Here is a 14,338-nt window from a genome sequence, read left to right on the forward strand (position 1 = left end):
ATAAACGTGATTTGCATTCGAATCGCCTGTTTGAATATCGTGCTAATGACTATTATATTGCCCGCATTATTACTGTGCGGGGACATGGCGCTCTTCCCATAGACATACAATTTGATAGACTAGCCAACCACGGAAAGGTCACAGTATACAAGCAAGTCAAATTGTAATATCACCTTTAATCCGCATTGAAATATACCTTTTGTCGCATTGTAATATCACCTTTAATCGTATTGTAATATCACCTTTAGTCGTATTGTAATATCACCTTTAGTCCATATTGTTATATACCTTTAGTCGCATTTAACATCACCTTTAATCCGCATTGTAATATCACCTTTAATTCACATTGTAATATACCTTTAGTCACATTGTAATATCACCTTTAAACCGCATTGAAATATACTTTTAGTTGCATTGTAATATCACCTTTAATCCGCATTGTAATATCACCTTTCGTCGTATTGTAATATCACCTTTAGTCCACATTGTTATATACCTTTAGTCACATTTTAACATCACTTTTAATCCGCATTGTTATATCACCTTTAATTCACATTGTAATATACCTTTAGTCGCATTTTAATATCACCTTTAATCCGCATTGCTATATTACCTTTTATTCACATTGTAATATCAACTTTAATCCGCATTGTAATATCACCTTTAGTCGCACTGTAATTTATTTATTTATTAATTTTCGGGAAATCATCAGTTATCGATAATATCACCTTAAATCCGCAAAAATACAATCTGATTACGGTTTTTTGGTCAATTTAGAATAGCGCGCAAATTGCTGGCTGCGTGACAAACTTAACCACAAATCCCGTATCAGGTGAACAAAAAATTTGCCTTTTTCTAAAACTAAATATTTTTTTACACTATTCAAGTTACACTGAACACTTATACAAAAGTGTTATAATTTACCCACCTCAGAGAAAAGTTCCACGATGGACTGCGCTGCAAAAACCGCTGCTTTACTTTAGCAAACTTTGCTTTTCTGTGGAATGTCTAGTTATTTCAAGATGCGCTCTTCGGCGTTCAATGTACGACTGATGTTGCAGATAATTCAAAGCAATCTCGGACCCTCCTGTTGTTGCCTTCAGGTCGTCGAATTGGTACCCGCTTTTTATGTTAGGGCAAGTCTATATATTTGGATATCTTAGGCTCTTCAGCTTGTCCGCACTCTTTCGTTCTGTAGAATTGTGGTAAATCAGTTGAGCAATAACAATATTTTCTTTAAAAATGCAAACAATTTCAGGTGTCCTATTATAAAAGAAATAAAACCGGTAATTGACATAAATACAATCTAAATAGTTAATATTACTTTATGAGCATAAATTTCAGATGCTAATCATGTTTAGTTTGTACTCTAGCCTCATTTTGATCCTGTTAACTATAACAAACTAATTACATAACAAAGTTAGGAAGTTGACAATAAAGCGACAGAATGAATATAAGCGAGTTATAATAGTTGACTGTTAGGCAAAATCATATCGAGAAAGGTACATAATGTATAAAAGAGATTCTTCTGAAAATAATAGCTGTTAATTAAGTTGTCATAACAATTTCTTGTGTATATGAATTTAGTTTTTTTTTTTTTTAATTCATAATCTTCTTCAAGTACCTACAGCAAACTTATTCAGCACTATTTTAATTAAAAACTAATCAGCACTTTGTTTTTTATTCATTTATTTATTTAACAGAGCGGAGACTGTTTACATATAGTTCTCGTGAGCACTTAGGCCATAAGCCCATTGTGCCATCTTATATTTTATCTCATTCTTTTCACAGTCACAGGGGTCTCTTTTATAAATTTCAACAGGGTTGTCATTGGATATGAGGCTATTTCTTCTGGTGCCACAAAGTATCTTTCAAGGTCTGATCTCTCCTCTCCACTCCTCCTTGGTTCCCCGAAGGCCCCCCGACGGAAGAGTCTACCCCCCATTTGGTTCCCGGAAGAGTTCAAGAAAGGTGGCCTCAGCTCTCCTCTCCACTCCTCCTTGGTTCCCTTCGTATTAACCAATTTTATTGACCATTTCTTCAGGATAAAGTAAAAATGTACAGTTAAAAATATTGAAGAATGGTCGTAAGTGGAAAGGGAGGTGTTTAAACAGAAAAAAAATGTCGAACTTTGATAATAATTTATTGGAGACAAAGCGTCATATTGATAATAATAATGGAATAAAGTTGTTACATTGTAGTATTGATGGTATCATATGGATAAACTTGAAATATTAGAAATTATAAAGAGCTTTCATATTATCAATAAATACGGCCAACCAACATACACTTATCTTGTACATTCTACATTAAATAATCTCAATTATTATCAATCAGCACCACTGAACTAAAAAAAGGTAAATAAATGGTCAAATCATCTTGAATGATGAGGCCCATTTCTACCTCGGTGGCTTCGTCAACAAGCAAAATTGTCGCATTTGGGGCTCGGAAAACCCAAGAGTTATTGTTGAAAAGCCTCTTTATCCTCAACGTGTGATTGTTTGGTGCGGTTTATGGTCCGGCGGAGTCATTGGACCTTACTTTTTCGAAATGATGCTGGAGCAACAGTTACGGTGAATGGATTGCGCCATCGAGAGATGATTAATGATTTTTAATGGCCGGAATTGGATAGTATTGATCTGGACAACATTTACTTTCAACAAGACGGTGCTACGTGCCACACAAGCAACAAAACCATTGATCTTTTACGATTGAATATCAAAATAACACCTCTTATTGGAAAACCCTGTACATAAGTATCCATTGAAATTATGCTCATACTTGTATAAATATGCCTATGAGTATATTTAAGTATGTGGTATGCCTTTTAGTATGTGTGTATGCATATGAGTATGTTGACTGTGTTATATCTATCTGTCTATGTATTTTATGCCTTGGTATTGTAGTAACCTAACATGTTATACTTATATGTTTACTTTTTATATTGTGGCTTCTCGTTAAATGTGTGCTTTAGTGTTATTATTAATTATGCGAAATTAACCTGTCGAAAAGTTTATATTAATTTGTAATTTAATTTTAAGTAAGCTCTGAAGAAGGGAGCATTACTTACGAAACACTATGGGTTTAAAACTATAAATTATAAAATAAGAATTGATTCATTTTTATTTATTTAAAGGCGTAATTGTATATTTTTGAATGGAATATTTGATACTCGATAATAATGTAATGCAATAAATCTTTCTTATTTAAACTTGTAGAAAGATAGCGTAGAATAACTTTTGCAATTTAATTTTGTTGAGTGATAATATACATATAATTTACTGTTCGATCAGAAAACTTTTAATATTTTTTATTCTATTTTCAATTAAAGATTTACTGGAAAAATGAACAGAACAGAATCGTGCAAAATCAGCGTGCGTGGTGCCTAATTGGGGAGGGGTTGGGGGGAAGTTATCAGGCCCAAGGCCACAAACAGACGATTATAAAATGAATATTTAAATGAAGTTGATAATGCGCCCCGAGCGGCCATAATGCACTGGCGATGGCGACTAGTGGTAACGCGCCTGATTAGCAAACACAAACCTCGGCTTTAATTCCCATGGTTATAGCGTACTCCCCCATAAAGGAGGATAATCTATTCACGTCCTCCACTTGCTCTATATTTTTTTTTTATTTTTTTTTTTTTTTATAAATTTAATTTAGATTAAATTTGATAATATTATTATTAAGTTCTGCAAGTGTTTTAGTTTTTTATTATTGTGACAGCTGTTTCGGCTTACAAGGCCATTTTCAAACTGTGGTTAGTCCACATTGAGACGACGTTTTTATACTATTTCAAATGTAAATTTTGAAGGTGCATACATTGATTTATTACTGGTTACACCGATGACATGATCTATTGTCGGTTAAACCAATCTATGTTTTCCCCTCAGTAAATGGTAATGGGTTCTTAATTATTTACTAATGACTTTATTGCTATGAATTATTTGGGTGCATTATACTGCTTGGGTTTTGTGAAAATACTAAGAAGTGGTGAGTAAATTATTTTCCGTACTTTATTAATTAGTGTTAAATTTGGGTCATTCGTTCGTTTATTGATTTCTAATTGTTCAAGTAAATTTAATCTAATGCCCTTTTTTTCTATATGCAATGGTTTAGGACCCTTGTTGTTAAGTGGGGTATGATTATTCACCAAGAGATGTTCTGCGAATTTTGAGGATGTGTTTTTATTATTATAACATCGTATATGTTCTTGGAATCTAGTTGAGAATGCCCTCCCCGTTTGTCCGATGTAAGTGGCGTTACAATCGGCGTGGTCACATTTTAATTCATATATGCCACTGTTATTGAGTATAGGGATTTTACTTTTAGAGTTTTTAAGGCTTGTTCCTAAATTATTGTTTGTTCGAAAAGCTATATTTAAACCACATTTTTTAATTTCTTTTGCAATTTTTTCAGATATTGGGCCGAGGAATTCGAGACATGCAAATTTTTCTATATTTTTGTTATTTACCGGATATATTAAATTGATTTTATTTTTAAATTTCTTATTTTTTATTATTTTTTCAATGTTATTTGCCTCATAGCCTATATATTTACATAGAAACGTGCTTTAGGATGATTTGTTTGTGGGACCTGCAAGTACTCTAATGTTTGTTAATTACTTCATTGCATATTGTGGACGAAACATTCCGCACTAAGTGAATATTAAATCCAGTGATAAGTCTTACCAAGCAATCATCATCATTAGAAGTTCTTTATTTACCCACTCGAGTGATTTTTGGCATATCATGTCAAGTTTGCAAAAGCTATAATGTACCCAATTTAAAGAATCCCAATCTAAAAGTATGGGATAAACGGTAAAATTCAGTCTTTTCCATAGTAATGTTTTGAATAATTGTATTAACTAAATAATATGGTAAATGTATATATATGACACCAATTGCTCGAGTGGCTACAATTGCTTCGTGAAATTTTCCTAAAATAGCTATTTCTTACTTCACTCGTTATTAATTCATTAAATTGATTCCTCAACCTTTTTAAATCTTCAATTTATGCCAGGTTAACAGATAAAATTAATTGATTAAGCAGTTTTCTGGTATTTGATCAAAGTGATATATTTCTATAACAGTCTCCACTCGAAAATCATAGTTAGCCATCTCTTCACGGATCAGATTGGGTCACCTTTCTAATCCTCTCCCGGCAAACTTTAATGAGTAATCTTCCTTCTTTCCTCTCTTCACATTTCAGAAAGTGATCCTTCTCCCACCTAGCTTCTCGTAGATCACAGTTAGTTATTTCATCACAATTTGGAGTGAGCCTCCATTACCAGCCTCACATAAGACCACGGTAAGCTTGCAGATCAAAGTAAATGATCTTGCAGATCAAAGTAAGTCATCTCCCTCAGTGAGACCTAAGTTAGCTACCTTTTCCAGTCTCTCCATGTAGACCACGGTGAGTTATCTCCTCGCAGATCAAAGGAAGCCACCCCCTTCCAAGCCTTTCGCAGGTTAAAGATAGCTATCTCATCACGGATAAGTGTGAGCCACCTTTTCCAGTCTCTCCATGTAGACTACGGTGAGCCATCTCCTCGCAGATCAGAGAAAGCCACCCCCCTCCAAGCCTTTCGCAGGTCACAGATAGCTATCTCATCACGGATCAGTGTGAGCCACCTTTTCCAGTCTCTCCATGTAGACCACGGTGAGTTATCTCCTCGCAGATCAGAGAAAGCTCCCCCCTCCAAGCCTTTCGCAGGTCACAGATAGCTATTTCATCACGGATCAGTGTGAGCCACCTTTTCCAGTCTCTCCATGTAGACCACGGTGAGTTATCTCCTCGCAGATCAGAGAAAGCTCCCCCCTCCAAGCCTTTCGCAGGTCACAGATAGCTATCTCATCACGGATCAGTGTGAGCCACCATTTCCAGTCTCTCCATGTAGACCACGGTGAGTTATCTCCTCGCAGATCAGAGAAAGCTCCCCCCCTCCAAGCCTTTCGCAGGTCACAGATAGCTATCTCATCACGGATCAGTGTGAGCCACCATTTCCAGTCTCTCCATGTAGACCACGGTGAGTTATCTCCTCGCAGATCAGAGAAAGCTCCCCCCCTCCAAGCCTTTCGCAGGTCACAGATAGCTATCTCATCACGGATCAGTGTGAGCCACCATTTCCAGTCTCTCCATGTAGACCACGGTGAGTTATCTCCTCGCAGATCAGAGAAAGCTCCCCCCCTCCAAGCCTTTCGCAGGTCACAGATAGCTATCTCATCACGGATCAGTGTGAGCCACCATTTCCAGTCTCTCCATGTAGACCACGGTGAGTTATCTCCTCGCAGATCAGAGAAAGCTCCCCCCCTCCAAGCCTTTCGCAGGTCACAGATAGCTATCTCATCACGGATCAGTGTGAGCCACCATTTCCAGTCTCTCCATGTAGACCACGATGAGCCATCTCCTCGTAGATCAGAGAAAGCCACCCCCCTCCCAGACTTTTGCAGGTCACAGATAGCTATCTCATCACGGATCAAAGTGAGCCAACTTTTCCAGTCTCTCCGAACAGATAACAGTGAAACATCTCCTCGCAGATCAGAGTAAGAAATCTCCCTCCCAGCCTCTCCTAGCATATCGCACTGAGCCATCTGCCTCCTGCCGCTTTATAACGAAGCAATTAAAACTTGTTGCAGATTCGCACAACTTTGCTTACGGATATTTAAGACGTGATAAAATTAAAGAAAGCTTTCTCCGTCTACAAAGTTCCACGACAAAATAAAAATACCTCAAGCGGAACTCGCGCAATTAACTGAGTATTTTTTACGCTGGGAAATTAAAGGATGTTATAAGAAAACTAAGCAATTAGCATTCGGAATAAAAAAATGTTTTAGGCCCTTACGTAATTTGTTAAAATGTTTTATTTTTTATGTGAACCTTAATCAAAAGTTCACATAAGTTGTATAAATTTATTATTACTTGGGTAAATAAGTTTTTCTTTTTTTTAATGTAACTTTTACATTGAAATAACAATTTTTTTAAATTCGTAGATTCGTAAGGGTGATTTTCAGTCAGTGAAAAAATTTGTTTTTATTTTTTTTAATTTTATTTTTGTTTATTGCAGAAACAAACAGTACATAATTACATAGATGACAATAGTTACAAAATTATAAAAGTTAGTACAATAATTGGTACCAATGACATGTCGCTGACATATATGCATATGAGGTATATGATACATTTTTCGGTTAAGTTACATTATTTATTACATTATTTTTTATCCTTATAAAGGTGAGATATTTTTATAATTGCTTCTGGTTGAAAATAACAAATATGATTTCTAAGCTTTACTTGTATAATTGAATATTTAATCAACTCCATATTACATTTTTAAACAAACTGGAACATAGAATTACTTTATTATTAAATTACTAGTAGTTCTGAGAACAGTAGAATCGCAACGCCCATGCGCTCTGGCGGAATAAAATAGTACTATCAATCATGGCTTCCATCTTACCATCACAAAAACAAATTAACAGACAGACGAAATGCAAAGTGGTCTAGGCAAAATATGATAAAACAATAAGCACAAATTTTTTTTAAAATTAAAATAAAGTTTTCTGACTCGTTTTAAATATTTCGTTCATATATTTTGTTTATTATACTTATTCGACCTCTGGCCAACATGGCATTTCTTTAGTTCTAAAAATTTCACTACATGATTAATGTTCATAATAGGATTAAGTCACGGTAGTAAAGTTACAGTCACTGTGGAATTTGACAACATTAAATTTCTATTCATATCCCAACTGGACATAACTCAGTGAAAATGAACTCTAAAGTAAACACGCTCCCTACAAGTTAATTTAATAATTATATCATAATAAACATAATACTGCTTGGTTTATCTCTATTGGGGGTACTTTGGAGAGAATAGTGAAGCAACAATAATAATTCAACAAACTATACCCTTAATATCCTGTTATATACCACCCCCGGACAAAGCCTTTTAAGTACTACGCATTGTAACTCTACAATCACATGCTTACATCATTGAAACAATTCACACAGAGCACATCAATGTTATATAATATTAATAAGCAACAGTATTTATGCACGAAGAACAGATATAAAATTATGAGTCGATTAATATATTACCTGTTTGAAGGATATTATAGAAAATAAATAATTATAAGCAATAATTAGTCTCCTGAAATACCAATACAAATTGAAAATATCTCCCGAGTAAAAATAAATGCCGCCAACGAGAATTGAACCCGTGCCTTCTGATGTCCGGTCAGGTGCTCTGTAACCACTGAGCTATGTCGGCTTATTTCCAACCCGCCAAATGATTCAAAATGTACTAGTACCTCAATCAACGATTACTGCTTGTTATATTTTTTCCACCTGTAAACAAACAACTTTATTTTCGTAGGAAAGGCTTTGTTAGTGCTAAATTTCTCACTAGATGGCGTCGAGACACATAATATCTTCATTTACTGGTGAAATATTTTTGACTTGTCAAATATTATTATTTTTGAATGATAAACTAATGTTTATAAGACAAGGTTTTATAAAGGATAACAAATAATTATAAGCAATAATTAGTCTCCTGAAATACTGAAATACACCAATAAATAAAGATAGCACCTGACCGGACATCATAAGGCACGGGTTCAATTCCCGCTTTGTCGGCATTTATTTTTACTCGGGAGATATTTTCAATTTGTATTGGTATTTCAGGAGACTAATTATTGCTTTTAATTTTTTTTCTTTATTCATAACAATTAATTTGAATACAGTTTTTTACATGCTTTTCGACTACCACACTAGACACATGTCCGTATTATGGAAGTCGAAATTTGTGTATAATTATATGTATAAATGCAATACATGATTAATTTGTTAATATATTATTTTTGAAATGTAATGTATTTGTGAAATAGGTAAAATAAGAAAGAGATGAAAATAAAGATAAATTAATTAATTATTTTAAAAAGAAATTTTAAACATAATTTAAATGAAAAGAAAAGAATAATAAAGCAAATGAACTTAATTTAATCATGGCAGGCATTCTTTAAAATAGTTCCTTCCCTTCATAAATAACCAATTCTGAATATATAATATTAGGTAGATTGAATCTTGTAAAAATAAAGATACAAATAAAAATAAGGTAGGATACAAATAAAAATAAAAGATAATGTTAGGAATAATAGAAATAAAAACAAGAATAATCGCATCAGCGTAATATAAAGTTTTTGTTGAATGTTAATTTAGAGATAAAATTTTTACTCGAGAAATATGAAAAAATAAGAACCGTTTTAAGATGTAGGGCATTCTTTATAATATTTCCTTCCCTGAGCAAATAACCAGTTCTGTACACTAAGGCATAAAGATCATCAGTTTTCGATGTCTTAATATCAATACTCAGTAAGTTGAACATTTTATGCGCTATATAAGAGAACTGTCGCTGGGCGAAGACTGTTTTTGTTGGAGGAATTTTACATTTTTGGTGTGATGAATAGCGGGTGCAAATATTTTGTTGAGTATTGCGTGTTAAATCATTTTTCCTTATGTGTATGAGAATTGTCTTAACGTATAATTGTCTAGTGTCTAGGATTGCGATTTTTTTTAAAGTGGGTCTGAATTGTGAGATGGGTGACATTTTAATATCATTCTTAGTAGCAGTTTTTGAATTAAGATCATGGGATAAATAATTGAAGCTGCAAAGCCTTCCCATCCCACGAAACCGTATGTAGCTATTGATTGGAAAAGGGCAAAATATATGCATCTCATTGTTTGAAGGTTCAGGATTGATCTGAGAGAGAGAAATATATAACACAATTTACGGTGTCTTTTTGTTGTGAAATTGACATGATCCTCCCAACGCAGTAACTATTATTATTTGTTATCCTTTATGCTGTGCATAAAACCTTGTCTTATAAACATTAGTTTATCAATAAAAAATAAGGATATTATAGTTTGAAATTGTATGCCAAAACCTATTGTCGGACTCCATATATAAAGAAAAAGGATATGAAAAACACACAACACCATATTAAGTAAAAAATTCCTAAAATTACTAATAAAGACGGTCAACGAACATTCAATTATCTTGTACGTTATAAATTTAATAAGGTGCCAATGGATGCAAAAAGTGAATCAAACTGCACCACTGTGCAAAATTATTTATATTGATATATAGGTACATATAAGTTGAATTAAATCCATTGATTGAATGCGTGTAATTGTTTACATATGCCAATAACGATCATGTCAGTGTCAGTATGTTATGTGCTTATGAGTATGTGTTTATTGACTGTCTGTCTATGTATATTGACTGTCTGTCTATGTATATTGACCGTCTGAAAAGCAAACAAAAAAAAAACACTTCTCAAAAGTTATAATGATTTTCATTCCCTTCAATAGCTCCTTTAATAAAATATATTATTTTTAAAGGCATATTCTTTTTCTTATAGAATGTTTCTTTTGAAATGCTTTTCATAGTTTTGCCCTTTGATCTGTTACATTTTATAGACTGGTCGGTGGCTGAGTTGGCAACGCATCGGGTGCTCACCATGCCTCAAAGTCCTCCATCACGACATAAGCAACATTTCCGCTTAGTGTGATGGTGGTAAAAGGTTTTCAAACACAATGTAAAATATTTTAAAATCTGATGAATACGTAACGCGGGGATGTTTGTCTTTCTTTTTAAAATAAATATAAAATAAAATTATTAATGAAGCAGAGTAGCGCGGGGACGTTCAGCATGGATGGAGTATTTAAAAAAATATATTTATACTGTTCTTTCAGATCCAGAAAATAACTACTGCTAGACGATGAATTTTTATCGCTATTTGCAGGCGTCCGCAGGCCATTATTAAAATTCCTTGACACGGTCTAACCTTTTAAATGCACACAAGTTTTGCTTAGTAAATACTTATCTTCTTTTATGTGGGAAAATATAAAATAAGCTAAAGAACAAAGTTGTGAAGTACCTGGTTTGTACGTTACAAGGCTTAGTAACAAAACGATTTTTTTATTGTTAACTATCTATTCCATTTGATTCTTATTTTTTCTTGTCTATCATCCGTGCGATACTGAGAGTATGAGAGGTAGTAAAAGCCCTTTGGGCGTATAAAAGAGTAATAATTAAAACAATAATTTAGGGTAAGTTCGACTGTGTTTGCCCGCAACTAGGTAGTAATTGCCCACCCTAAAATTGAATGTTCTTTTCTCGCCGTTCATAACCAACCGAAATCTTTAATTTTATCTGTATTAGTTTAATGTAAATCGACAAACTGCTATATCACTAACATGCGCCACTTAACCGACATTTCGTTTTTCATTCTACTTCAGATCATAATTCTCTGCAACAACTCAAAAATTCAGTCCGTTTGACAGCATAGATCCTGGATTGAAAAATTCGAATCTAAGCTTTTTATTTTATTTGTGCCCATTAGAATGTTGAATTTTTCACAAATACCACTATACTAAGATTTTTGTATTGATTTCACTTCAGATCATAATAACGAATCGAAAATTTCAGACCGTTCAGTGCCGTAGACCCTGAGAAAACGGTTTTCAAAGTTTGAACCCAAGCCTTATATTTATACCCGTAAGAATGTTGATTTTTCCATTAGACTGTAATTTTTAGTACTAACTGAAAATGCAGTCCGTTTGACGGCATAGAACCGGAAAAAACAGCTTAAATAGGTCAAACCCAAGCCTCGCATTTATGCCCGTAAGAATGATTTTTTTTCCACAAATGCCACATTACTGAGATTTGGTTATTGATTCCATTTGAGACCACAACTCTAAGTACCAATTTCATCCGCTCGGCGCTATAGATCCTGAGAAAGCGGCTTTCAAAGTTCTAACCCAAGCGTTGCATTTCTACCACACCAGTAAAAGTGAAATAAGAATATGTGTTCTTATAAATCTTGGAGTTATTTCTTACTTTATAGTTTACATATTTTTATTGATTATAAAAACAATATGAATGAGGGTGCACCATCTTCAGGTTGTTTTTATCAAATCTGGGATTTGTGAAAACGAAAATCATTTGGGAAATCACTGTCATTATTGTGGGAATCCCCTTTAACAAGTGGGAAATCACTGTCATTATTATGGGAATCACCATGAACAAGTTAGCAATAACTGTAATTATTGTGGGAATCACCATGACCAAGTGCGCAATCACTCTTATATTAAGGTATATTTATTTGTTAATCTTTAAAAATAATCTTTTAAAAAGTAATTAATTTTGTTTAGGTGTAATACAATTGTGATTTATTAGATATTATATAATCACGATTATTGTTTTGGTCGTGGAAATCTCAAATCATATAATTATGATGTAATAAAGTCAGTAGGAGGATTTGAAAGGTAATTAAATTTAATGTTCGCTATTTATTTTTTGGAACAATCAAAACATGTCTAAATTTCGTTCAGCGATCAATCATCAACACGTAAATTATTTTCATTAGGGCCTCCTGCGTGGGGTTAAAGTTTAAAAAACTTTTTTGCCCAAGCCGATTATTCAATCCTCTCGATTTCGAATATCTCGATCGATATAGGAAATGTATTGTTCTGCCACGTAGGTTCTAATTCGAGTTCATGGCCATTATGCCTGTTAGAATACTGTTACCGTATCTACACTATATACATGTTTAAACTAATTCTAATACATTCTACGTAAATCTAACTGTTGTTTTTCTGATTGCAGGCCAGTCCCATGACCAGTCGCACGTGCTGTTCCGTCTGGGCGCGCGCGTGTCGGGCGCAGTGCGCGCCGCCGCGGAGGGCGCGGGTGACGCGGGCGGCGTGCTGGGCGTGCAGGGCGCGCACGGCGTGCTGGACATGTTCACGGCACCGGGGGTGGCGCAGGGCGCGGGCCGTACGGATGCAGACTTCTCGGTGGACGGGAACCACTCCAAGGTAAAATTTTTATGTTATCTAAACAGGTACACAGATTTAATTGAAAGAAAATAAAAGATAAAATGATTGTCCCTTTCCCAGAATAGGTACCTAATAATGCTGATTTATTTGAAATCTCTTGAAATTATTAGTCATCCTGTTAAAAACAGGACTGCAAGCCGCTTCCTGGTAAAATGTTGGTAGTGATAATATCGGAACACGTGTTCTTCCACCTGCGTTGGTTTTAATAATATATGAACACGTGTTCGGACATTGTGACAAAACATTGGTATTTAACTTATATTTTATCAAGATCCCTATCAGTTAATGGCCCACAATCCTGTTTTTGACAGGAATACAAATAATTTAAAGAGATTTTCAACAAATTAAAAAAAAATTTGTAACAGAAAGTTTTCTCCGTGTATACTGTTGAAAAATGACCCATAAAAACGTTTCGAATCAAAAAGTTGAGCAGTATTTTATACAAATGGAATATACAAGATCAAAATTTTATTAAATTGACAAAATCAAGGGAAATATTTCATTTTATTTAAAAAAATTGAAAAAGATTATAACAAACAAATATTCTTACATACGGAGCAATAATTTTTGTAACTCAATAGAATCTCATAACTGCAGTAAGCCCAGACTGGCATAGACGTCTTCTCTTGCAAATATATATGTCAAATTGAGAGAGATAAGAAAAGAGCTGCTAGTTGAAACATTATTATAGCGTTGCTAGATTAAAAAAAAATCGCAATCACTCACAATTATAGTGACTCGGTTGCCAATTTTTAAGAATTTTGTATAAATGCCAAAAAAATATTTAATTATTATTCAAAACCATGTAGACAACATAAATAGAAAGTAAATTTCGCGATTTTTTTAAAAACACCAAAAAAACTGTAAAAAGTTAAGTTAGTCTTAAAGAAATGTATTGTTGAATCTAACACCACCGGGTGCTTGGCAAAAATGCAGATATGTTAATCGTATTTCCAATTTTTTGAAAAAATAAGCTAAAAACATAATTTTGATGCGAATTACTAAAATGTGTACTTGGCAAAAACCTGGCTTTAAAATAACATTAAAAAATTTCAAGCAGAGCCGCTCTAATTCGTGTTATTATTATTTTTTCGACGTTGGACAACGTGAAACCGTCATAGAAAACTTCGAAGGTTAGAAAACTAGAACAAAGAGAAAATATAAAATTTTGTACCAAACCAGTAGATAAGTAGTTATCTAAATGTTCATTATAAATGCTATTTATTCGATACCCAGCCACTCTTAGCTCGTACCACCAGCCAGTATGTAACCAGCCATATACTGCCTTATTCATACACCCATTCGAGAGGGTGGGAGATGTATATAGTTAATTAGGTATTCCCCACTAAGGGAATAACTAATCCACTCCTACAGCTTTCTAGTTCTCACCGAACCTTCTACAGTGAAAAAAATCTATCATTATTAATGCCATTGA

General features: G+C 34.0%; 1 protein-coding gene across 1 annotated transcript in view; it reads left to right on the top strand.

Moving 5' to 3' along the window:
* LOC149419610 (spondin-2-like) overlaps positions 1-14,338 on the top strand; it is a 572,700-nt gene that overhangs the window by 454,102 nt on the left and 104,260 nt on the right. The window contains exon 2 of the mRNA XM_089637182.1: positions 12,671-12,882. Coding sequence (XP_089493308.1) covers positions 12,671-12,882 — 212 coding nt within the window. The remainder of the gene's footprint in view (positions 1-12,670; positions 12,883-14,338) is intronic.

This window comes from Hesperophylax consimilis, chromosome 11, assembly GCF_061612785.1.
Source record: "Hesperophylax consimilis isolate HC1 chromosome 11, BYU_Hcon_1.0, whole genome shotgun sequence".
Lineage (NCBI taxonomy): Eukaryota > Metazoa > Arthropoda > Insecta > Trichoptera > Limnephilidae > Hesperophylax > Hesperophylax consimilis.